This window comes from Triticum aestivum, chromosome 4D (assembly GCF_018294505.1).
Source record: "Triticum aestivum cultivar Chinese Spring chromosome 4D, IWGSC CS RefSeq v2.1, whole genome shotgun sequence".
Lineage (NCBI taxonomy): Eukaryota > Viridiplantae > Streptophyta > Magnoliopsida > Poales > Poaceae > Triticum > Triticum aestivum.
This window is the reverse complement of record NC_057805.1, coordinates 359,656,322-359,681,007: the sequence shown is the minus strand read 5'-3', so window position 1 is coordinate 359,681,007 and position 24,686 is coordinate 359,656,322. Positions and strand designations below refer to the sequence as shown.

The following is a 24,686-nucleotide window of genomic DNA, read 5'->3' as shown; positions in this document are numbered from 1 at the left end:
CTGTGCCGCATCGGCGCGCAGCCCCGGCCTCCTGCGCTGCTGCTGCCGCTCGTCGCGGTGGCCGCCGTCGCCCATCGCCGTTCCCCCCCCCTGTCGACCTGGGCGGGTGCCCAGCGCTGCTCCAGGCGCCCGTAACCCGTCGCCCGCGCCTTGTATGGCCTCTGGGCCAATGACAAACGGGGCCCACGCCCTGAGAACGAAAATGAAAAAAATATATATAAAATAAAGAATAAAAATAATATAATTAATTAATTAAGATAATTAATTTACTTAATTAATCCTGTTAATTAATCTAATTAAGCCTAATTAATTAATCTAATCACTTAAATTAAATTAACTAATCATGTTTAGTTAACTAAGTCGATGACATGCGGGACCCACACGTCAGATTGACCCAGTCAACGCCTTGTTGGCTGCTGACGTCATGATGACGTCAGCATACACTATTCTGGATAATGTTGAATTAAATTAATTAAATAAATTCGAAAAATGATTTAAAAACTTTAGAAAATCATATAAAATAAACCGTAGCTGAGATGAAAATACTTTCTACATGAAAGTTGCTCAGAACGACGAGACGAATCCGGATACGCAGCCCGTTCGTCCGCCACACATCCCTAGCATAGCAAACACGCAACTTTCCCCCTCCGGTTCATCTGTCCGAAAACGCGAAACACCGGGAATACTTTCCCGGATGTTTTCCCCCTTCGCCGGTACCACCTCCTACCGCGTTAGGGCACACCTAGCACCGCGCGTTGTCTTGTCATGCACCGTCATGCTTATGTTTGCATTATATTTATTGTTTCTTCCCCCTCTTCTCTCCGTAGACACCGAGACCGACGCCGCTGCTACCCAGTACGACTACGGTGTTGACAACCCCTCCTTCTCGGCTGAGCTTCCAGGCAAGCCCCCCCCCCCTTGATCACCAGATATCGCCTATTCCTTCTCTATACTGCTTGCATTAGAGTAGTGTAGCATGTTACTGCTTTCGGTTAATCCTATACTGATGCATAGCCTGTCATTGTTGCTACAGTTGTTACCCTTACCTGCTATCCTACTACTTAGTATATGATGCTAGTGTTCCATCAGTGGCCCTACACTCTTGTCCGTCTGCCATGCTATACTACTGGGCCGTGATCACTTCGGGAGGTGATCACGGGTATATACTATATACTTTATATACATGACACATGTGGTAACTAAAGTCGGGTCGGCTCGTTGAGTACCCGCAAGTGATTCTGATGAGGGGGCTGAAAGGACAGGTGGCTCCATCCCGGTAGAGGTGGGCCTGGGTTCCTGATGGCCCCCGACTGTTGCTTTGTGGCGGAGCGACAGGGCAGGTTGAGACCACCTAGGAGAGAGGTGGGCCTGGCCCTGGTCGGCGTTCGCGGATACTTAACACGCTTAACGAGATCTTGGTATTTGATCTGAGTCTGGCCATTTGGTCTATACGCACTAACCAGCTACGCGGGAACAGTTATGGGCACTCGACGTCGTGGTATCAGCCGAAGCTCTTTTTGACGTCAGCGACTGAGTGGCGCGCGCCGCGTTGGACCGTAAGCTCGCGCTTGTATTAAGGGGGCTAGGTCTGCTTCCGGCCGCGTACGCAACGTGCAGGTGTGCAATGGGCGATGGGCCCAGACCCCTGCGCGCATAGGGTTTAGACCGGCGTGTTGACCTCTCTGTTGAGCCTAGGTGGGGCTACGACGTGTTGACCTTCCGAGGCCGGGCATGACCCAAAAAAGTGTGTCCGGCCAAATGGGATCGAGCGTGTTGGGTTATGTGGTGCACCCCTGCAGGGAAGTTTATCTATTCGAATAGCCATGTCCCTCGGTAAAAGGACGACCCGGAGTTGTACCTTGACCTTATGACAACTAGAACTGGATACTTAATAAAACACACCCTTCCAAGTGCCAGATACAACCCGGTGATCGCTCTGTAACAGGGCGATGAGGAGGGGATCGCCGGGTAGGATTTGTTGGAAATATGCCCTAGAGGCGATAATAAATGGTTATTATTATATTTCTTTGTTCATGATAATTGTCTATTGTTCATGCTATAATTGTGTTATCCGGAAATCGTAATACATGTGTGAATACATAGACCACAACGTGTCCCTAGTAAGCCTCTAGTTGACTAGCTCGTTGATCAACAGATAGTCATGGTTTCCTGACTATGGACATTGGATGTCATTGATAACGGGATCACATCATTAGGAGAATGATGTGATGGACAAGACCCAATCCTAAGCATAGCATCAAAAGATCGTGTAGTTCGTTTGCTAGAGCTTTTCCAATGTCAAGTATCTTTTCCTTAGACCATGAGATCGTGCAACTCCCGGATACCGTAGGAGTGCTTTGGGTGTGCCAAACGTCACAACGTAACTGGGTGACTATAAAGGTACACTACGGGTATCTCCGAAAGTGTCTGTTGAGTTGGCACGGATCGAGACTGGGATTTGTCACTCCGTATGACGGAGAGGTATCTCTGGGCCCACTCGGTAATGCATCATCATAATGAGCTCAATGTGACTAAGGAGTTAGCCACGGGATCATGCATTACGGTACGAGTAAAGTGACTTGCCGGTAACGAGATTGAACAAGGTATTGGGATACCGACGATCGAATCTCGGGCAAGTAACGTACCGATTGACAAAGGGAATTGTATACGGGATTGATTGAATCCTCGACATCGTGGTTCATCCGATGAGATCATCGTGGAACATGTGGGAGCCAACATGGGTATCCAGATCCCGCTGTTGGTTATTGACCGGAGAGGCGTCTCGGTCATGTCTGCATGTCTCCCGAACCCGTAGGGTCTACACACTTAAGGTTCGGTGACGCTAGGGTTGTAGAGATATTAGTATGCGGAAACCCGAAAGTTGTTCGGAGTCCCGGATGAGATCCCGGACGTCACGAGGAGTTCCGGAATGGTCCGGAGGTGAAGAATTATATATAGGAAGTCCAGTTTCGGCCACCGGGAAAGTTTCGGGGGTTATCGGTATTGTACCGGGACCACCGGAAGGGTCCCGGGGGTCCACCGGGTGGGGCCACCTATCCCGGAGGGCCCCATGGGCTGAAGTGGGAAGGGAACCAGCCCTTAGTGGGCTGGGGCGCCCCCCATGGGCCTCCCCCTACGCCTAGGGTTGGAAACCCTGGGGGTGGGGGGCGCCCCACTTGACTTGGGGGGGAAGTTTCCCCCCTGGCCGTCGTCCCCCTTGTAGATGGGTTCCAGGGCCGGCGCCCCCCTCCAGGGGGCCTATATATAGGGGGGGAGGGAGGGCTGCTGTACCCTAGCCCTTGGCGCCTCCCTCTCCCCCTGCAACACCTCTCCCTCCCGCTTGCGCTTGGCGAAGCCCTGCCGGGATCCCGCTACTTCCACCACCACGCCGTCGTGCTGCTGGATCTCCATCAACCTCTCCTTCCCCCTTGCTGGATCAAGAAGGAGGAGACGTCGCTGCTCCGTACGTGTGTTGAACGCGGAGGTGCCGTCCGTTCGGCACTCGGTCATCGGTGATTTGGATCACGGCGAGTACGACTCCATCAACCCCGTTCATTAGAACGCTTCCGCTCGCGATCTACAAGGGTATGTAGATGCACTCCTTTCCCCTCGTTGCTAGTATACTCCATAGATGGATCTTGGTGATGCGTAGGAAATTTTAAAATTCTGCTACGATCCCCAACAGTGGCATCATGAGCCAGGCCTATGCGTAGTTACTATGCACGAGTAGAACACAAAGCAGTTGTGGGCGTAGATGTTGCCAATTCTTCTTGCCGCTACTAGTCTTATCTTGTTTCGGCGGTATTGTGGGATGAAGCGGCCCGGACCGACCTTACACGTACGCTTACGTGAGACAGGTTCCACCGACTGACATGCACTAGTTGCATAAGGTGGCTAGCGGGTGTCTGTCTCTCCCACTTTAGTCGGAACGGATTCGATGAAAAGGGTCCTTATGAAGGGTAAATAGAAATTGGCATATCACGTTGTGGTTTTACGTAGGTAAGAAACGTTCTTGCTAGAAACCTATACAAGCCACGTAAAAACTTGCAACAACAATTAGAGGACGTCTAACTTGTTTTTGCAGCATGTGCCTTGTGATGTGATATGGCCAGAAGATGTGATGAATGATATATGTGATGTATGAGATTGATCATATTCTTGTAATAGGAATCACGACTTGCATGTCGATGAGTATGACAACCGGCAGGAGCCATAGGAGTTGTCTTTATTTTTTGTATGACCTGCGTGTCATTGAATAACGCCATGTAAATTACTTTACTTTATTGCTAAACGCGTTAGCCATAGAAGTAGAAGTAATCGTTGGCGTGACAACTTCATGAAGACACAATGATGGAGATCATGATGATGGAGATCATGGTGTCATGCCGGTGACGAAGATGATCATGGTGCCCCGAAGATGGAGATCAAAGGAGCAAAATGATATTGGCCATATCATGTCACTATTTGATTGCATGTGATGTTTATCATGTTTTGCATCTTATTTGCTTAGAACGACGGTAGTAAGTAAGATGATCCCTTATAATAATTTCAAGAAAGTGTTCCCCCTAACTGTGCACCGTTGCGAAGGTTCGTTGTTTCGAAGCACCACGTGATGATCGGGTGTGATAGATTCTAACGTTCGCATACAACGGGTGTTGACGAGCCTAGCATGTACAGACATGGCCTCGGAACACACGCAATACACTTAGGTTGACTTGACGAGCCTAGCATGTACAGACATGGCCTCGGAACACGGAAGACCGAAAGGTCGAGCATGAGTCGTATAGAAGATACGATCAACATGGAGATGTTCACCGATCTTGACTAGTCCGTCTCACGTGATGATCGGACACGGCCTAGTTAACTCGGATCATGTTTCACTTAGATGACTAGAGGGATGTCTATCTGAGTGGGAGTTCATTGAGTAATTTGATTAGATGAACTTAATTATCATGAACTTAGTCTAAAATCTTTACAATATGTCTTGTAGATCAAATGGCCCACGTTGTCCTCAACTTCAACGCGTTCCTAGAGAAAACCAAGCTGAAAGATGATGGCAGCAACTATACGGACTGGGTCCGGAACCTGAGGATCATCCTCATAGCTGCCAAGAAAGATTATGTCCTAGAAGCACCGCTAGGTGAAGCACCCATCCCAGAGAACCAAGACGTTATGAACGCTTGGCAATCACGTGCTGATGATTACTCCCTCGTTCAGTGCGGCATGCTTTACAGCTTAGAACCGGGGCTCCAAAAGCGTTTTGAGAAGCATGGAGCATATGAGATGTTCGAAGAGCTGAAAATGGTTTTCCAAGCTCATGCCCGGGTCGAGAGATATGAAGTCTCCGACAAGTTCTTCAGCTGTAAAATGGAGGAAAATAGTTCTGTTAGTGAGCACATACTCAGAATGTCTGGGTTACACAACCGCTTGTCTCAGCTGGGAGTTAATCTCCCGGATGACGCGGTCATTGACAGAATCCTTCAGTCGCTTCCACCGAGCTACAAGAGCTTTGTGATGAACTTCAATATGCAGGGGATGGAAAAGACCATTCCTGAGGTATATTCAATGCTGAAATCAGCGGAGGTGGAGATCAGAAAGGAACATCAAGTGTTGATGGTGAATAAAACCACTAAGTTCAAGAAAGGCAAGGGTAAGAAGAACTTCAAGAAGGACGGCAAGGGAGTTGCCGCGCCCGGTAAGCCAGTTGCCGGGAAGAAGTCGAAGAATGGACCCAAGCCTGAGACTGAGTGCTTTTATTGCAAGGGAAGTGGTCACTGGAAGCGGAACTGCCCCAAATACTTAGCGGACAAGAAGGCCGGCAACACCAAAGGTATATGTGATATACATGTAATTGATGTGTACCTTACCAGTACTCGTAGTAGCTCCTGGGTATTTGATACCGGTGCGGTTGCTCATATTTGTAACTCAAAACAGGAACTGCGGAATAAGCGGAGACTGGCAAAGGACGAGGTGACGATGCGCGTCGGGAATGGTTCCAAGGTCGATGTGATCGCCGTCGGCACGCTACCTCTGCATTTACCTACGGGATTAGTTTTAAACCTCAATAATTGTTATTTAGTGCCAGCTTTGAGCATGAACATTGTATCTGGATCTCGTTTAATTCGAGATGGCTACTCATTTAAATCCGAGAATAATGGTTGTTCTATTTATATGAGAGATATGTTTTATGGTCATGCCCCGCTGGTCAATGGTTTATTCTTGATGAATCTCGAACGTGATGTTACACATATTCATAGTGTGAATACCAAAAGATGTAAAGTTGATAACGATAGTCCCACATACTTGTGGCACTGCCGCCTTGGTCACATTGGTGTCAAGCGCATGAAGAAGCTCCATGCAGATGGACTTTTGGAGTCTCTTGATTACGAATCATTTGACACGTGCGAACCATGCCTCATGGGTAAGATGACCAAGACTCCGTTCTCCGGAACAATGGAGCGAGCAACCAACTTATTGGAAATCATACATACCGATGTGTGCGGTCCAATGAGTGTTGAGGCTCGCGGAGGATATCGTTATGTTCTCACTCTCACTGATGACTTAAGTAGATATGGGTATGTCTACCTAATGAAACACAAGTCTGAAACCTTTGAAAAGTTCAAGGAATTTCAGAGTGAGGTTGAGAATCAACGTGACAGGAAAATAAAGTTCTTACGATCAGATCGTGGTGGAGAATATTTAAGTCACGAATTTGGTACGCACTTAAAGAAATGTGGAATCGTTTCACAACTCACGCCGCCTGGAACACCTCAGCGAAACGGTGTGTCCGAACGTCGTAATCGCACTCTATTGGATATGGTGCGATCTATGATGTCTCTTACCGATCTACCGCTCTCATTTTGGGGCTATGCTTTAGAGACTGCCGCATTCACTTTAAATAGGGCTCCGTCGAAATCCGTTGAGACGACACCGTATGAATTATGGTTTGGGAAGAAACCTAAGCTGTCGTTTCTAAAAGTTTGGGGATGCGATGCTTATGTCAAGAAACTTCAACCTGAAAAGCTCGAACCCAAGTCGGAAAAATGCGTCTTCATAGGATACCCTAAGGAAACCATTGGGTATACCTTCTACCTCAGATCCGAAGGCAAGATCTTTGTTGCCAAGAATGGGTCCTTTCTGGAGAAAGAGTTTCTCTCGAAAGAATTAAGTGGGAGGAAAGTGGAACTTGATGAGGTGATAGTCACCCCTTCCGAACCGGAAAGTAGCGCAGCGCGGGAAGATGTTCCTGTGGTGCCTACACCGACTGGGGAGGAAGTTAATGATGATGATCATGAAGCTTCGGATCAAGTTACTGCTGAACTTCGTAGGTCCACAAGGACACGTTCCGCACCAGAGTGGTACGGCAACCCTGTCCTGGAAATCATGTTGTTAGACAACGGTGAACCTTCGAACTATGAAGAAGCGATGGCGGGCCCGGATTCCGACAAATGGCTAGAAGCCATGAAATCCGAGATAGGATCCATGTATGAAAACGAAGTATGGACTTTGACTGACTTGCCCGATGATCGGCGAGCCATAGAAAATAAATGGATCTTTAAGAAGAAGACAGACGCGGATGGTAATGTGACCATCTATAAGGCTCGACTTGTCGCTAAGGGTTATCGACAAGTTCAAGGGGTTGACTACGATGAGACTTTCTCACCCGTAGCGAAGCTGAAGTCCGTCCGAATCATGTTAGCAATTGCCGCATTCTATGATTATGAGATATGGCAAATGGACGTCAAAACGGCATTCCTTAACGGTTTCTTAAGGAAGAATTGTATATGATGCAGCCGGAAGGTTTTGTCGATCCTAAGAATGCTAACAAGGTATGCAAGCTCCAGCGCTCCATCTATGGACTGGTGCAAGCATCTCGGAGTTGGAACATTCGTTTTGATGAGATGATCAAAGCGTTTGGGTTTACACAGACTTATGGAGAAGCCTGTGTTTACAAGAAAGTGAGTGGGAGCTCTGTAGCATTTCTCTTATTATATGTGGATGACATACTATTGATGGGAAATGATATAGAATTCTTGGAAAGTATAAAGGCCTATTTGAATAAGTGTTTTTCAATGAAGGACCTTGGAGAAGCTGCTTATATATTAGGCATCAAGATCTATAGAGATAGATCAAGACGCCTCATTGGTCTTTCACAGAGTACGTACCTTGACAAGATATTGAAGAAGTTCAATATGGATCAGTCCAAGAAGGGGTTCTTGCCTGTATTGCAAGGTGTGCAATTGAGCACGGCTCAATGCCCGACCACGGCAGAAGATAGAGAAAAGATGAGTGTCATCCCCTATGCCTCGGCCATAGGGTCTATTATGTATGCCATGCTGTGTACCAGACCTGATGTAAACCTTGCCGTAAGTTTGGTAGGAAGGTACCAAAGTAATCCCGGCATGGAACACTGGACAGCGGTCAAGAATATCCTGAAGTACCTGAAGAGGACTAAGGATATGTTTCTCGTTTATGGAGGTGACGAAGAGCTCGTCGTAAAGGGTTACGTCGACGCTAGCTTCGACACAGATCTGGATGACTCGAAGTCACAAACCGGATACGTGTATATTTTGAATGGAGGAGCAGTAAGCTGGTGCAGTTGCAAGCAAAGCGTCGTGGCGGGATCTACATGTGAAGCGGAGTACATGGCAGCCTCAGAGGCAGCGCAAGAAGCAATCTGGATGAAGGAGTTCATTACCGACCTAGGGGTGATTCCCAATGCGTCGGGCCCGATGACTCTCTTCTGTGACAACACTGGAGCTATTGCCCTTGCCAAGGAGCCCAGGTTTCACAGGAAGACCAGGCATATCAAGCGTCGCTTCAACTCCATTCGTGAAAGTGTTCAAAATGGAGACATAGATATTTGTAAAGTACATACGGACCTGAATGTAGCAGATCCGTTGACTAAACCTCTCCCTAGAGCAAAACATGATCAACACCAGAACGCTATGGGTGTTCGATTCATCACAATGTAACTAGATTATTGACTCTAGTGCAAGTGGGAGACTGTTGGAAATATGCCCTAGAGGCAATAATAAATGGTTATTATTATATTTCTTTGTTCATGATAATTGTCTATTGTTCATGCTATAATTGTGTTATCCGGAAATCGTAATACATGTGTGAATACATAGACCACAACGTGTCCCTAGTAAGCCTCTAGTTGACTAGCTCGTTGATCAACAGATAGTCATGGTTTCCTGACTATGGACATTGGATGTCATTGATAACGGGATCACATCATTAGGAGAATGATGTGATGGACAAGACCCAATCCTAAGCATAGCTCAAAGATCGTGTAGTTCGTTTGCTAGAGCTTTTCCAATGTCAAGTATCTTTTCCTTAGACCATGAGATCGTGCAACTCCCGGATACCGTAGGAGTGCTTTGGGTGTGCCAAACGTCACAACGTAACTGGGTGACTATAAAGGTACACTACGGGTATCTCCGAAAGTGTCTGTTGAGTTGGCACGGATCGAGACTGGGATTTGTCACTCCGTATGACGGAGAGGTATCTCTGGGCCCACTCGGTAATGCATCATCATAATGAGCTCAATGTGACTAAGGAGTTAGCCACGGGATCATGCATTACGGTACGAGTAAAGAGACTTGCCGGTAACGAGATTGAACAAGGTATTGGGATACCGACGATCGAATCTCGGGCAAGTAACATACCGATTGACAAAGGGAATTGTATACGGGATTGATTGAATCCTCGACATCGTGGTTCATCCGATGAGATCATCGTGGAACATGTGGGAGCCAACATGGGTATCCAGATCCCGCTGTTGGTTATTGACCGGAGAGGCGTCTCGGTCATGTCTGCATGTCTCCCGAACCCGTAGGGTCTACACACTTAAGGTTCGGTGACGCAAGGGTTGTAGAGATATTAGTATGCGGAAACCCGAAAGTTGTTCGGAGTCCCGGATGAGATCCCGGACGTCACGAGGAGTTCCGGAATGGTCCGGAGGTGAAGAATTATATATAGGAAGTCCAGTTTCGGCCACCGGGAAAGTTTCGGGGGTTATCGGTATTGTACCGGGACCACCGGAAGGGTCCCGGGGGTCCACCGGGTGGGGCCACCTATCCCAGAGGGCCCCATGGGCTGAAGTGGGAAGGGAACCAGCCCTTAGTGGGCTGGGGCTCCCCCCATGGGCCTCCCCCTGCGCCTAGGGTTGGAAACCCTGGGGGTGGGGGGCGCCCCACTTGACTTGGGGGGGAAGTTTCCCCCCCTGGCCGCCGCCCCCCCTTGTAGATGGGTTCCAGGGCCGGCGCCCCCCCTCCAGGGGGCCTATATATAGGGGGGGAGGGCTGCTGTACCGTAGACCTTGGCGCCTCCCTCTCCCCCTGCAACACCTCTCCCTCCCGCTTGCGCTTGGCGAAGCCCTGCCGGGATCCCGCTACTTCCACCACCACGACGTCGTGCTGCTGGATCTCCATCAACCTCTCCTTCCCCCTTGCTGGATCAAGGAGGAGACGTCGTTGCTCCGTACGTGTGTTGAACGCGGAGGTGCCGTCCGTTCGGCACTCGGTCATCGGTGATTTGGATCACGGCGAGTACGACTCCATCAACCCCGTTCATTAGAACGCTTCCGCTCGCGATCTACAAGGGTATGTAGATCCACTCCTTTCCCCTCGTTGCTAGTATACTCCATAGATGGATCTTGGTGATGCGTAGGAAATTTTAAAATTCTGCTACGATCCCCAACAGGATTCTGCTATGTGATGCTACTTGGTGAACTTACCATCTACTCTCTTCTACATGCTGCAAGATGGAGGTGGCCAGAAGCGTAGTCTTCGACAGGACTAGCTATCCCCCCTTATTCTGGCATTCTGCAGTTCAGTCCACCGATATGGTCCTTTACACATATACCCATGCATATGTAGTGTAGCTCCTTGCTTGCGAGTACTTTGGATGAGTACTCACGGTTGATTTTCTCCCTCTTTCCCCCTTTCTATACCTGGTTGTCGCAACCAGATGCTGGAGTCCAGGAGCTAGAGATCCCGAGGATGATTCTACATGGAGTTCGGCTTCGAGGAGTAGTTAGGAGGTCCCAGGCAGGAGGCCTTGCCTTTTCGATCGTTGCTACTTTTGTGCTAGCCTTCTTAAGGCAAACTTGTTTAACTTATGTCTGTACTCAGATATTGTTGCTTCCGCTGACTCGTCTATGATCGAGCAATTGTATTCGAGCCCTCGAGGCCCCTGGCTTGTATTATGATGCTTGTATGACTTATTTATGTTTTAGAGTTGTGTTGTGATATCTTCCCGTGAGTCCCTGATCTTGATCGTACACGTTTGCGTGCATGATTAGTGTACGGTCAAATCGGGGGTGTCATAGGAACTCCCGATCTTTTCTGTTCACCGAAGGTTTTAGGGTATATTGGTATATATAGGAGGAAGAAATACGTCAGGGGAGCCACGAGGGGCCCACGAGGGTGGAGGGCGCGCCCAGGGGGGTGGGCGCGCCCCCTGCCTCGTGCCTTCCTCGTGCACTCCAAGTCCCCTGGATTGCTTCGGTTCCAAAAATAACTTTCCCGAAGGTTTCATTCCGTTTGGACTCCGTTTGATATTCTTTTTCTGCGAAACACTGAAACAAGGGAAAAAACAGAAACTGGCACTGGGCTCTGGTTCAATAGGTTAGTCCCAAAAGTAATATAAAAGTGCATAATAAAGCCCATAAACATCCAAGACGGATAATATAATAGCATGAATACTTCATAAATTATAGATACGTTGGAGACGTATCAACATCCCCAAGCTTAATTCCTGCTCGTCCTCGAGTAGGTAAATGATAAAAGAAATAATTTATGAAGTGTGAATGCTAGCAGGTGCATAAGTTTGATCAATGATAATTTCAATCACCTTTTCTAGCATCATTATATGTCATAACAGTAGCTCATATCATAAAACTTTTCATGATCAAGTAACAAACTATTCACATGTTAAAGTATAGATCATAAACTTTCTTGAAAACTAACAAATTATGTTCTCAGTCATCAGACAATTGCAATTCATCTTATTTTCAGGAAGAGTCTATGTCAGAGCTTTGATTCAGCAAACTTCACACACTCAACTATCATTTAGTCTTCCATGATTGCTACCACTCAAAGCATATTTTTAGAACAAATAGTATTCATCGAACACAGAGAAAGATAGGGGCTTAATGTTCCGCCACCCAACCTTTTACCTCAAGGGTAATGTCAACAGTAATAATTCATGCTCAAATATATTTGAATGACCATATATGCTTAGATCTTTCCATCACATGATGCTTGCCAACTAAAGAGTAGGTTGGAATGAGAAGGAATACTACTGACTCTTGCATAAAAGTAAAAAAGATAGGCCCTTCACAGAGGGAAGCAGGGATTTGTAGAGGTGCCAGAGCTCAAAGCAAAAACAGAGATGAAAATAATTTTGAGAGGTATGCTTTCATTGTCAACATAACGACCAAGAGTTCCCAATATCTTCCATACTAGATACATTATAGGCGGTTCCCATGCAGAAAGGTAAAGTTTTTACTCCCCCTCCACCAACATTCACACTCCACGGCTTGTCCGAAACAACGGGTGCCGTCCAACTATCAACATTCCTGGGGGAGTTTTGTTTAAATTATTTGCGAATTTGTTTTTGATCTTTTGATCATAGGACTGGGCATCCCAGTTACCAGCCATTTTCTCGTGAATGATGAGCGGAGTCCACTCATCGTGAGAATAACCCACCTAGCATGGAAGATATTGCTAGCCCCTAGTCGCTACATGAGCGATTCGGGCATACAAAACAGATTATTATTTGAAGGTTTAGAGTTTGGCACATGCAAATTTACTTGGAACGGCATGTAAATACCGCATATAGGTAGATATGGTGGACACTCATGGAAGAAACTTGGTTCAAGGATTTTGGATGCACAAGCAGTATTCCCGCTTAGTACAGACATTTTGGCTAGCAAAGGATTCTAAATAGCAAGCACCACATGTTAGAGGATCCATAACAATATAACTTCTATACAAATATACCCAAGCATAACTCATTATGTTGTCTTCCTTGTCCAACTTCAACTAATTTGCTCAGGTTTGAAAATAATTAATGGGGCTCACAATCATAGAAGATGTCCAAGATAGTATATTTATATGTGAAATCTCTCTTCCTTCAATATTCTGTCATGAATTGTTCAAGTGACCAATACAATGTTTGCTAACCTTCAATAAACTTACCACCTCTACTTCTTATATGTGAAGGCATTACTCCCCATGGGAAAGGCATATGAAACATATATAATTTCAGATTTATGACATTCAAATCATTAAACCATTTACTCATAGGATATAAGTGAAGCACACGAGTAAATGACAAACTACTCTAAAAAGATATAAGTGAAGATCAATGAGTAGTCAAATAATTATTTAGCTATGTGAGGACTCTCTCTCATTTAAGAATTTCAGATCTTGGGATATTATTCAAGCAGCAAGCAAAACAAAATAAAACGACATTTCAAGGATATCACTCATCATGTGAAGAAGCAAAAACTTAGGCTCAACCGATACTAACCGATAATTGTTGAAGAAGAAAGGTGGGATGCCTACCGGGGCATCCCCAAGCTTAGATGCTTGAGACTTGTTGAAATATTATCTTGGGGTGCCTTGGGCATCCCCAAGCTTGAGCTTTTGTGTCTCCTTAATTCCTCTCATATCACAGTTTCCCTAAATCTCAAAAACTTCATCCACACCAAACTCAACAAGAACTCGTGAGATAAGTTAGTATAAACTAATGCAAAAACCTTATCATTTTCTACTGTAACAAATCACTAAAATTATTATTCAACATTGCATACTAAATGCCTCTGCATATTAATACTCCTATCCTCAAATAGAATCATTAAACAAGCAAACATATGCAAACGATGCAAACATAACAGCAATCTGCCAAAACAGTACAGTCTGTAAAGAATGCAAGATTCATCATACTTCCCTAACTCCAAAAATCATGAAAGAAAATTCCCACTGTAGTGAATTTATCAGAGCTTATTATGCAAAAGGTTTCATCATTTTATCACATTCTGACTTTTCTAGGGATTTTTTGCAACAGCAGTAAACTTTTTGTTTTGAAACAGCAACATGTATACTTGCAAAATAAGCATGGTAAAAGCTATCCTTGAAATTTTTATTGAAAATAGAGATGCAAAACATTATTCTAAATAACAGAAAGCAAATACTAACAAAATAAAATGACGCTCCAAGCAAAACACATATCATGTGGTGAATAAAAAATATAGCTCCAAGTAAAGTTACCGATGAACGAAGACGAAAGAGGGGATGCCATCCGGGGCATCCCCAAGCTTAGGCTCTTGCCGCTCCTTATTCCATAGTCCATCGAATCTTTACCCAAAACTTGAAAACTTCACAACACAAAACTCAACAGAAAACTCGTGAGCTCCGTTAGCGAAAGAAAACAAAACACCACTTCAAGGTACTGTAATGAACTCATTCTTTATTTATATTGGTGTTAAACCTACTGTTTTCCAACTTCTCTATGGTTTATAAACTATTTTACTAGCCATATAGTCATCAAAATAAGCAAACAACACGCGAAAAACAGAATCTGTCAAAAACAGAATAGTCTGTAATAATCTGTAACTAACGCAAACTTCTGGAACTCCAAAAATTCTAAAATAAATTGGTGGACCTGAGGAATTTGTCTAGTAATCATCTGAAAAAAGAATCAACTAAATAGCACTCTCCAGTAAAAAGTTGAAGCTAATCTCGTGAGCGCTAAAGTTTCTGTTTTTTACAGCGTGATCATAAAGACTTCACCCAAGTCTTCCCAAAAGTTCTACTTGGCACAAACACTAATTAAAACACAAAAACACATCTAAACAGAAGCTAGATGTATTATTTATTACTAAACAGAACCAAAAGAAAGAATAAAAATAAAAATTGGGTTGCCTCCCAACAAGCGCTAACGTTTAACGCCTCTAGCTAGGCATGATGATTTCAATGATGCTCGCATAAAAGATAAGAGTTGAAACATAAAGAGAGCATCATGAAGAATATGACTAGCACATTTAAGTCTAACCCACTTCCTATGCATAGGGATTTTGTGAGCAAACAACTTATGGGAACAATAATCAACTAGCATAGGAAGGCAAAACAAGCATAACTTCAAAACTTTAAGCACATAGAGAGGAAACTTGATATTATTGCAATTCCTACAAGCATATATTCCTCCCTCATAATAATTTTCAGTAGCATCATGAATGAATTCAACAATATAACCAGCACCTAAAGCATTCTTTTCATGATCTACAAGCATATAATTTTTACTACTCTCCACATAAGCAAATCTATTCTCATCAGTAGTAGTGGGAGCAAACTCAACAAAATAACTATCATGTGATTGAAAATTAAGATCAAGATGACAAGTTTCATGGTTATCATTATTCTTTATAGCATACGTGTCATCACAATAATCATCATAGATAGCAGGCATGCTTTCATCATAGTAAATTTGCTCATCAAAGCTTGGGGGACAAAAAATATCATCTTCATCAAACATAGCTTCCCCAAGCTTGTGGCTTTGCATATCATTAGCATCATGGGTATTCAAAGAATTCATACTAACAACATTGCAATCATGCTCATCATTCACATATTTTATGCCAAGCATTCTATGTAATTCTTCTTCTAGTACTTGAGCACAATTTTCGGAATCCTTATTTTCACGGAAGACATTAAAAAGATGAAGCATATGAGGCACCCTTAATTCCATTTTTTTGTAATTTTCTTTTATAGACTAAACTAGTGGTAAAACAAGAAACTAAAAGATTCGATTTGCAAGATCTAAAGATATACCTTCAAGCACTCACCTCCCCGGCAATGGCGCCAGAAAAGAGCTTGATGTCTACTACACAACCTTCTTCTTGTAGACGTTGTTGGGCCTCCAAGTGCAGAGGTTTGTAGGACAGTAGCAAATTTCCCTCAAGTGGATGACCTAAAGTTTATCAATCCGTGGGAGGCATAGGTTGAAGATGGTCTCTCTCAAACAACCCTGCAACCAAATAACAAAGAGTCTCTTGTGTCCCCAACACACCCAATACAATGGTAAATTGTATAGGTGCACTAGTTCGGCGAAGAGATGGTGATACAAGTGCAATATGGATGGTAGATATAGGTTTTTGTAATCTGAAAATATAAAAACAGCAAGGTAACTAATGATTAAAGTGAGCACAAACGGTATTGCAATGCTAGGAAACAAGGCCTAGGGTTCATACTTTCACTAGTGCAAGTTCTCTCAACAATAATAACATAATGGGATCATATAACTATCCCTCATCATGCAACAAAGAGTCACTCCAAAGTCACTAATAGCGGAGAACAAACGAAGAGATTATGGTAGGGTACAAAACCACCTCAAAGTTATTCTTTCCGATCATTCCATTGGGCTATTCCTATAAGTGTCACAAACAGCCCTAGAGTTCGTAGTAAAATAACACCTTAAGACACACATCAACCAAAACCCTAATGTCACCTAGATACTCCAATGTCACCTCGAGTATCCGTGGGTATGATTATACGATATGCATCACACAATCTCAGATTCATCTATTCAACCAACACATAGAACCTTAAAGAGTGCCCCAAAGTTTCTACCGGAGAGTCAAGACGAAAACGTGTGCCAACCCCTATGCATAGGTTCATGGGCGGAACCCGTAAGTTGATCACCAAAACATAAATCAAGTGAATCAATAGAATAACCCATTGTCACCACGGTTATCCCACGCAAGACATACATCAAGTGTTCTCAAATCATAAAAGACTCAATCCGATAAGATAACTTCATAGGAAAAACTCAATCCATTACAAGAGAGTAGAGGGGGAGAAACATCATAAGACCCAACTACAATAGCAAAGCCCGCGATACATCAAGATTGTGACAAATCAAGAACATGAGAGAGAGAGAGATCAAATACATAACTACTGGTACATACCCTCAGCCCCGAGGGTGAACTACTCCCTCCTCGTCATGGAGAGCGCCGGGATGATGAAGATGGCCACCGGTGAGGGTTCTCCCCTCCGGCAGGGTGCCGGAACAAGGTCCCAATTGGTTTTTGGTGGCTACAGAGGCTTGCGGCAGCGGAACTCCCGATCTATTCTGTTCCCCGAAGGTTTTAGGGTATATTGGTATATATAGGAGGAAGAAATACGTTAGGGGAGCCACGAGGGGCCCACGAGGGTGGAGGGCGCGCCCCCTGTCTCGTGCCTTCCTCGTTGATTCCCCGACGTGCACTCCAAGTCCCCTGGATTGCTTCCGTTCCAAAAATAACTTTCCCGAAGGTTTCATTCCGTTTGGACTCCGTTTGATATTCCTTTTCTGCGAAACACTGAAACAAGGGAAAAAAACAGAAACTGACACTGGGCTCTGGGTCAATAGGTTAGTCCCAAAAGTAATATAAAAGTGCATAATAAAGCCCATAAACATCCAAGACGGATAATATAATAGCATGAATACTTCATAAATTATAGATACGTTGAAGACGTATCATCGTCATCCGTGTGAGCGCCGCATGTGTGAGGCCCCTAACCTAAACTATTAGCCGAAGCGGCAGCGTGATTCCCCTCACTGTCACCGCCCGCCTGAGCGACAGACAGAAAGGAGGCCAATCCATGAACTCGTGAGCGAAGTCTGGGAGGAAGTGTTTACCCTAGCCACCGAGGGAAAGGGAAGAAAACACTTGGAGAAGAAGTCACATATGATTTACGTGCATTATACTTTTTAGTATTTTTTTTCCAAAAATGATGATAACCCGACCTCATCGAGTGATGCACACAGCTATCCTATTTTCATAGAGTATAGTACATATGCTAGAAATACACAAATAAGCCCTATACATAAAAATTCTCTCGTAGCCAAAATAGAGTTGCATATACTGTGTCTAAACGGAGGGCCTTTATGTATTGAGGAAATCGTGCCTCGAGATTGGAATAAAACTCTCATTTTTCCAAAAAATAGTCCTATTTTTAGATTTTTTTATAAGAATTACTTTTTTCAAAAGTCAGATTTTCGACTACTGACGTTGTAGCTAAGAAATCGCCGGTGTAGCCAGTGAGAAACGGCAACGGTCCACCGGCGACAGAGTTGGAACTGTAAACGGGGCGGAATCAGCGAGGGCATCGTGGTCATCTCGCCTACCCACGTTGCGCTGCGGCCGGTTCGCTTCGCCGCTGCTCGGCCTTTTCTTCTCACCACCCGCGGCCGTTCCAAATTCTCTCCTCTCGTTGTAGTATTCCTGCTCCCACACGGCGACGTAGCCATCGCCATCGCTGCCGCTCTCCTCAGCAGCGCTCCTCTACAACCTCCTCCTCTAGGCAGGGGTTAGCGTGCGCCCTCTCCTCGTGCGGCCGTCCCAAACCCTAGCATACCCCCCTCCCCGACTCCTCTGCGCCGGAGCTCCCCTCTGACCGCGCAGATCGCCGTCGATGGGGTCCAAGGACCAGGACCTGGCCGCGTCGTCGGGCGGTGGCGGAGGCTTCTTCTCCTCGATCGCCGCGGGCGTGCGCAGCTGGGGCACTGCCGTGCACAAATCGGTCAACGGGTGAGTCTCCGCGCCGGCCTACCTACCCGCTCTCTTCAGATCCGCCTCGAGCTCTCCCGATTTCGTCGGGAACTATGCATATGCTTACCGCTTCCTCTCCGCCATTTGATCTGTTGCTTCCACGCGCGATCTCAGCTCCTTGGTGTCGGCCCCGTGAGCTGATTTTGGCGAATTGCGGAATTACGTGCTTCATTTGAGTTCCAAGCTCGAGACTTTAGCGATCGTAGTGTTAGATGATCTCGTACTGTCGTTTGTTGTAGCTTAATGATTCCACTGTCCGGTGAGTAGCTTAGTTGCTGTTTTGTAGAAACACTGTAGAGATCACTGATCTGTGTGTTCAGCATGTAGAAAAAGCAATTCCTACCTAATACTAGTATGACATACTCCCTCCGTTTCTAAATATAAGCCTTTTTAGAGATTTCAATACGGACTACATTCGAAAGGGCTTATATTTTGGAACGGAGGGAGTAGTCAATAATTGGTTGAAGTTGATTCTTTTTCTGGATATATAGTATACTAGCATGTTGTGCCTCAAATAGGATATTGTAATTGTCCTGCTTTTGAAGTACAGGCAATTTCTGTATGTGCAATTCAAAGCAGACAGGGTGTGGTCTGCACTGAATTGCGCCGCGAGTGGTGGATGCAGATTTAAGTTTGGCATACTGCGAAAATGACATGCACATCATTTGGCGTCTCTTCAGTTTATTCTTCTCTTTTGCCTTTTGGGGCTTGAATTATTCTGAAATGTGCTTGCCGTCGGATGTCTATCTGTCTCCCCTGTAAATATATATTCTTTTAGTTGAAGAAATTCGTGTTCTTTACTTGGCACTTTCAAACAATCAATGAACAGTTTTGTGCTGTCTACAGGTTGGTTGGCTATGAAGGGCTTGAAGTTATCAATCCAGATGGAGGCACAGATGATGCGGAAGCAGAGGCTATGAAGGGGCGATGGAAACAGGAGGTGAGCATCAAGGATTTAACAATAATCTATTCTTCGGGGAAGACATAACCTCATATTGTTTCGGACACTCAGCCATTATGAAAGCAACTCTCGGAATTAAAATATAAAATCAATCTGTATGCATATCAGATTCTCATAAGAGGAACTGATCGTTGATGCTTGTTTTTCTGGATCTGCATTTCTTTTGCAGGCACTAATGAACTCTTTAATCATACATGTGGTGTTTTGGGGCTTACATTTATGCTATGTGTGTGCATTTCTTAGGTCATCAAAAGTATTTGATAAACGTATCCTAAAGAAAGTATTTGATAAACAAAGAGTTGGACATGATCGACAATATTTTACATTCCAGTCAACTTTGAATTCAATTCAGTAAAATGTACTTAAACTGGACCTCAACTTCGTGAATAAGGTACATTTTGTTGGTAAAAATATTTATGGAGGTGTTATCTTTGAAGCGCTTAGCATGCAACTAAGTTCTACACATGTGAAGCTAAAACTCCTGGAAGCATGCGATTCAACATAGTATTCTCCCCTTTAATTTGAGGTTAGCACACTTCTGAAGTCTTGTTAGTAAAAAGAATATCTTAACAATGTGCCTAGTGGACTCTTCAGACTTTCAGAGACACTGCATATCTGAATTAGTTTAGCAAATTTGATTCGGGCGTGAGATTTTACACGGGACTTGTGTTGGTCATTAGGTTGCCAAAATACCACCTATTTAGTCATCTTGAGTTCTGGACCCTACCTCAATCTATTTATCAACCCACAGGTTTAGTAAAGTCATGTTTATGATGTATACTTACGCATGGTTTGCCCATGATTCACAGGCCATATATTGATGTTTAGAAAACATTGTATCTGATCAATCTCATTTATTAAGAGGTGAACCCATGGCAAAAACTATAGGTTCAGTGATAATCCTATCCTGTATGAGAGTGATACTCACCACTCCTAATTATCTCAACATGCGTGCTTCCACATCATCAAAATTGTTGTAGCCGTTAGATTTGCTAGCTTGATCCACTAGCATCTGTCCGATGTACGCATGATAATCCTCTACCATGCAACATGCATTAGTGCATTTTAAGTGGGTTTTAAATCACATTGCTTCCACATCATCAAAATTGTTGTAGCCGTTAGATTTACTAGTTTGATCCACTAGCATCCGTCTGATGTACGCATGAGAATCTTCTACCATGCAACATGCATCAGTGCATTCTAAGTTGGTTTTAAATCACACTGCATTTAATTGTGACGTGCAAAACTTTTCATGTTAAGTTATTTTTTTCTTGTGCAGAAATTTCTCACGTAGTTTAAATCGTAAGTACTGAATTAGTATTCTACACAACATTTAGAAACTATATATCCAACTCCACGGCAACACACGAATAATGACTGCCATGTTGTGCACTAAAAATTTCACCTTTTTGTGGTGTTCTTCATAGAGGGAATTATTTCTCTGACAACCATGTTTCGTTTACTAGCTAAAACGTAAATTGATGAGCCGCTCAGAACCTCTCACGATTTTTAGTTTTACACCATTATTGTGTCCATTGCTGAACTTCTATGCTGTTTTTGACACTGCAATTATCAGAACGCCCTAAAAGTTATTACTAATGAGATTGAGCCATTGTTTATTTTTTGCTGTTGGTTTCTATCAAACTATAAATTTTATGTACCTTGTGTGATGATCTGCGTCATGGATGGGATAGGTATTCAGTAACGACTGCCATGTTGTGCAATAGACACTTTACCTTTTTATGGTGTTCTTTCTAGAGGAAACTGTTACTCTGAGAATTGTGCTTGGTTTACTAGCTAAAACAAGTAAAGCGACCCTCAAAATTCAGTTGTATACCATTATCTCTGCACTTTATATTGTTTTTGACACTGCAGTCAACTTGCAGGATCGCGACAGTTACTGGAAGATGATGAACAAGTACATAGGATCAGATGTAACGTCACTTGTTACACTTCCAGTCATCATCTTTGAGCCGATGTCAATGCTTCAGAAAATGGCAGAGGTTTGTACTGCTAAGCTCTGATTTAGGGTTCTCAATGTTTGTACATCTTAGCTACTGTACCATACAGAAACAGTGACCAGGGCAGAGTGTGAAAATGCAACAATTGATCTGCCAAGCAAGGTCAAAAGCCCCACAGAGAGTGACAAGAGTCCACAGACTGCATAATTGACACACTGAACAATGTGTCTGCAGTTGTTTGATTCTGTGCCTAGTCTTGGTCTCTATATAATCAGTAGTACTTGACCCGTACGGTAAACTATTTTCTGTCAAGGTTCATCAAAGTTAGCTCTTCTGTACTATACATTTCTGGTGATTCTTAGTCGTAAAATTTATATACAGCATTTCTATTTTGGTGTTTGACTGTGCAAGTCTGGTCACTGTAGTGTCATAGGTTAAATACTGAAAATCAGCAGCTAAATCGTCTTGTGAGATTCTATTGATAGTCGTTCTTTGATTTCTCTCCCGTGTCTTCCTGTTCTTGCCTAAGCATCACATGGAGTCTGTGTGCAATAAATTATCAGCATACAACGATTATCTACTAATATTTCAGCTGTTTATACTGAATGCAGTTAATGGAATATTGTGACCTGTTAGACAAAGCAGATGAATGTGAGGATCCGCACATGCGGATGGTATATGCTTGTGAGTTTGCCCTTCCCTCACCTGCAACTCTACTCTAATGCAATATTCTGGCTGACTGAGCTTTGAACCCTACTTTACAGCTACATGGGCTTTGTCAGCCTACCTAGCCTACCACCGTACGTGGAAGCCTTTCAATCCCATCCTTGGAGAGACGTATGAGATGGTTAACCACCAGGGTATTACATTTATTGCTGAGCAGGTTAGTGATGGATGTGAAATATTGCAATTTCAAAAACAAGCTGAATTAACTAGGAAGTATTTTATCTGCAATTGCTACCTTTTCTCACTCTTAATTACCTTTTGTTAACCAGCCATGTTAATTCTGCATTTTGTTTACTGTATTTACTTCTCTTAGTTTATTTTTTCATTAATTCTATTTTCATAGGTAAGTCATCATCCTCCGATGGGTGTAGCTCACTGTGAGAACGATCATTTTACTTACGACATCACATCGAAGTTGAAGACGAAGTTCTTGGGAAACTCAGTGGAAGTGTATCCAGTTGGAAGGTACTTGATTGAGATACAATTGTTTGTATGGATATATTTGCGTCTGAAAGCTTCTATAAAAGCTTATGGTCAAAATAGCAAATTGATTTCAAGGTTCTGTAGAAACCATTTATGTATATCTAACTTCTGAACGTGTTTCTTCATCACAGGACTAGAGTAACACTTAAGAAGTCCGGTGTCGTGTTGGAATTGGTACCACCACTGACCAAGGTCAACAACTTAATATTTGGGCGCACATGGGTAGACTCTTTTGGAGAGATGGTCCTGACAAATCTGACAACTGGAGACAAAGCCGTGCTGTATTTCCAGCCATGCGGCTGGTTTGGGTATGTTAGTATTGACCGTCCTTGTTCAGTTTAGTATTTTGTAGTAGTTCTTCTGATCTTTATCTCCCATTACAATGCGGCCTCATATATGTGGGTTGTTTTCATTCATAGAGCTCAATAGTTAATTCTAGTTCATAATGCAGCCTCTCATCTTACTGTTTATGTCAGGGCTGGGCGATTCGAGGTGGATGGGTATGTATATACTGCAGCTGAAGAACCGAAAATAATGATGACAGGAAAATGGAACAAGTCCATGAGTTACCAGCCTTGTGATCAAGAAGGTGATCCTCTTCCAGGGACCGAGCTAAAAGAGGTAAGGCTTTCTTTCAGTATTCATCAGTACAGAGACTCTAGGTTATATTAGGCGTGCTGTCTTACTAGTGGATATTTGCTGCTGCTGAAATTGTACTTGTCCCAGGTCTGGAAAGCCGCTCCTGCTCCACCGAATGACAAGTACCAGTATACATACTTTGCGCACAAAATAAATAGCTTTGATACAGCACCTAAGAAGCTCTTGCCTTCAGACTCCCGATTAAGGCCCGACAGATATGCCCTTGAGAAGGGCGACATGTCTAAATCTGGGGCACACAAGAGCAGGTAATTACCGACTTTTCTATACTTCCCATAGCTAGTTGTTGCGGCTTGACACTCAACTTTACAAATCATATTGACATTTGAGGAATGTGGCTTGCCTTTCATCGGTATTTATCTGATGTTTGTGTTCATGTATGCTTTCAGGCTTGAAGAACAACAAAGAGCTGAGAAGAAAATTCGGGACACCAAGGGGGAGCAATTTACTCCAAAATGGTTCAAAATGACCGAGGACATCTCCCCTACGCCGTGGGGCGATCTGGAGGTGTATGAGTACAATGGCAGATACGCCGAGCACCGGGCTGCGATAGACAGCTCTAGCGTCGTCGCCGAGGAGACAGACGTGAGCTCCATCGAGTTCAACCCGTGGCAGTATGGTGACTCGCCTTCCCAATGATTTGAAAGGGTCTGAAGCCACCCATATATTATTTTTCTCCTCTAAAACGCTTTCAGGCCTTGTGCTGATCCATACCGGCGGTTTTCGTGCCTTGTAGTATTATACGACTTTCCACTTTTTTCTCTTCATGCTGTGATACAGTTCAGGATGTGATTGTGTATTTGATGTAGTCCATATTCTGTTGTCGTAAGCCTAGAAGAAGCTGGTGAAATTTATTTAAGATCAATTTGAGTGGGAAATTAGGAAGATCATTATCGCGTCGCAGCTGGGGGCTATTTGGTCCCTGTATTGTATTGAACACTTTAGTCCAAAAATCCACACACGGCCCCTTGCAATTTTTCATCAAATATAAGTGACTGAAGCAGCAGCCATTGGCCGCGGTAGCTTCGGAAGCGTGTGCGTACTTGATCTGAGAGGCAGGCAGAGGCGTGGACTGTAACTTTGCTCTCTGTCAAGAAAGTTGTTGATTGGATCATGCTTTGCTCTCTCTCAAGAAAGTTGTTGATTGGATCATGCTTTGCTCTCTCTCAAGAAAGTTGTTGATTGGATCATGACAAGCAGTTGTGGGTCAGTGTGTTGGATGGGCGGCACTAATGGCGGTCGCACGGTGATGCATGCGATGTTTGCGTGGGCCTGCTTGCCTTGGCGTCTT

General features: G+C 44.1%; 1 protein-coding gene across 1 annotated transcript; it reads left to right on the top strand.

Moving 5' to 3' along the window:
- The first annotated feature begins 18,241 nt into the window (after positions 1–18,241).
- Positions 18,242–24,285, top strand: LOC123097911 (oxysterol-binding protein-related protein 3A). Its single transcript, XM_044519759.1, has 10 exons — positions 18,242–18,586; positions 19,454–19,547; positions 21,455–21,571; positions 22,141–22,213; positions 22,294–22,412; positions 22,599–22,720; positions 22,870–23,046; positions 23,215–23,359; positions 23,465–23,643; positions 23,785–24,285. The coding sequence occupies exons 1-10, from the start codon at positions 18,471–18,473 to the stop codon at positions 24,032–24,034; spliced, it is 1,392 nt and encodes a 463-aa protein (XP_044375694.1). The 5' UTR covers positions 18,242–18,470; the 3' UTR covers positions 24,035–24,285.
- Positions 24,286–24,686: the final 401 nt, after the last annotated feature.

Excerpts from the sequence above, each read along its gene's own strand:
- LOC123097911 (XM_044519759.1), top strand. The coding sequence starts at position 18,471 with ATGGGGTCCAAGGACCAGGACCTGGCCGCGTCGTCGGGCGGTGGCGGA. Across the intron at positions 18,587-19,453 it reads GTGCACAAATCGGTCAACGG|GTTGGTTGGCTATGAAGGGC; the intron begins GTGAGTCTCCGC and ends TGCTGTCTACAG. Across the intron at positions 22,721-22,869 it reads GAAGTGTATCCAGTTGGAAG|GACTAGAGTAACACTTAAGA; the intron begins GTACTTGATTGA and ends TCTTCATCACAG.